Source organism: Lepidothrix coronata, unplaced genomic scaffold (genome assembly GCF_001604755.1).
Source record: "Lepidothrix coronata isolate B3197 unplaced genomic scaffold, Lepidothrix_coronata-1.0 Scaffold1, whole genome shotgun sequence".
Lineage (NCBI taxonomy): Eukaryota > Metazoa > Chordata > Aves > Passeriformes > Pipridae > Lepidothrix > Lepidothrix coronata.
The window spans coordinates 13,406,532-13,407,949 of NW_016690181.1; the positions used below are offsets into that span (position 1 = coordinate 13,406,532).

At 44.7% G+C, this 1,418-nt stretch overlaps 1 protein-coding gene across 3 annotated transcripts in view; it reads right to left on the minus strand.

The window, feature by feature from the left end:
* The window catches only part of PTPRJ (protein tyrosine phosphatase, receptor type J), a 74,553-nt gene that overhangs the window by 16,009 nt on the left and 57,126 nt on the right, over positions 1-1,418 (minus strand). For 2 of the 3 annotated variants that reach the window (XM_017812404.1, XM_017812392.1), the window contains exon 6: positions 1,217-1,363. In XM_017812404.1, the coding sequence (XP_017667893.1) occupies positions 1,217-1,363 (147 nt within the window). Of the gene's footprint in view, positions 1-1,216; positions 1,416-1,418 lie in introns of all 3 variants that reach the window. The other variant, XM_017812400.1, reaches the window with a different exon arrangement.

Below are 1,418 nucleotides of genomic sequence, written 5' to 3' on the forward strand. Positions count from 1 at the left end.
CAGTGTCATTCACCTCCCATGTTAAGTTGACAGAAGTCACACCAACATACTCTGCCTTGAGATCAAGAACTGGGCTGGGCTCTGTGAAAGGCAAGACAACAATGTATTAAGACGGAAATAAAGGAAGAAGAACCACAGCCGCATTTCCCTATTCCACACAGAATGAGCATCATTTGTAGCCAAGCAGCACTTCTACAGTACCAGCGTCCAGTTTCAGACACTCATGCTGAGCCATTTCTGGAGAAGCCACAGGAGTTCTGGGGGATTTTCTCTTTCAATTCATATGCCAGAATTATTTGTTTCACAGTGGGTTTGCAGACAGAGAAACAGATGGAAATCAGGAAAGGAAGAAGAGTGCAAGCTGATCTTGGTCTGTTAACTCAAAATTAAATAAGTCTTAATCTGAGACCTTCAGCCCAAACTCTCCCCAACATCAGCATAAAGAAATGGGTTGCTTGAGCAGGTGCAACAGTTGACACACTTTGGGGGACTGTGTCTGCAAGCCTGACTCAGCATCAACTCCAGGCAGATAAGACTCACCTCAGGCAGCTTAGAAAAGTTTATCTACTCAGTAGCAGCTCCAAGACACACTGCTTCAAATTGCTTTGTAGGGACACTGCCTGTTCCCTTTGTGTCTCTGAGCTACACACAAAAGAAACATCTCCTCCTTTCCATCCCTCCGATCTGGGAAAAAGGCTCCATGGCACAAAACCAGCAAGATTGGCACCACACTCAAGAATGTGATCATAAGCAATGGGACAGTCACAGCCCTCAGGAACCTCAGGCCATAGACTCTGCAAAGAGCTCAAAACAATCTTCAAGAACAAAAGGCCTCTGTGACTCTGGCCACCACATCCCCGCATACCACATCTTTTGGTAAAGCTGTGATAACCTGCTCCCAGAAGCATTTTAAGGGGTCTATTTGGTCCTCAAGCATGTAAAAGAAGTCACACTGTTGTAGCACCTGGATCCCTACATAGTCTTGAGCAGCAATGCTGGTGAAACAGCTGATTTACAGGCAACACAAGCAAGCACAGACAGACAATCTCAGGTCTTTCCCCTTTAACCAAAGACCACTTGGCATTCACACACACAGGCACCTGGAGCAAAACAATGTCCCAACCAAGAAATAAAACGAAGATGTAAACATAAGAAAGCAAAGCAATTTGGTACAAATGCCATGTTTACTTGCAACCAAGAGGCACCATTTCCTTACTTGTATACAGGTCTATGGACCTTCCTTCTCCTTCTGTCTCATTATCAGCCACTACTGCAAATACAGTGAAGCTGTACATTGTCCCAGGAATTAAGTCAGTAATTTCTGCTTTGCGGTCAGTGGATGTCACATTCCTAACAGTCATATCTTCTGTAACCTCTATCCTGTACGTGTAGGAGTTAGAAGCAGTCTCATTCACCTT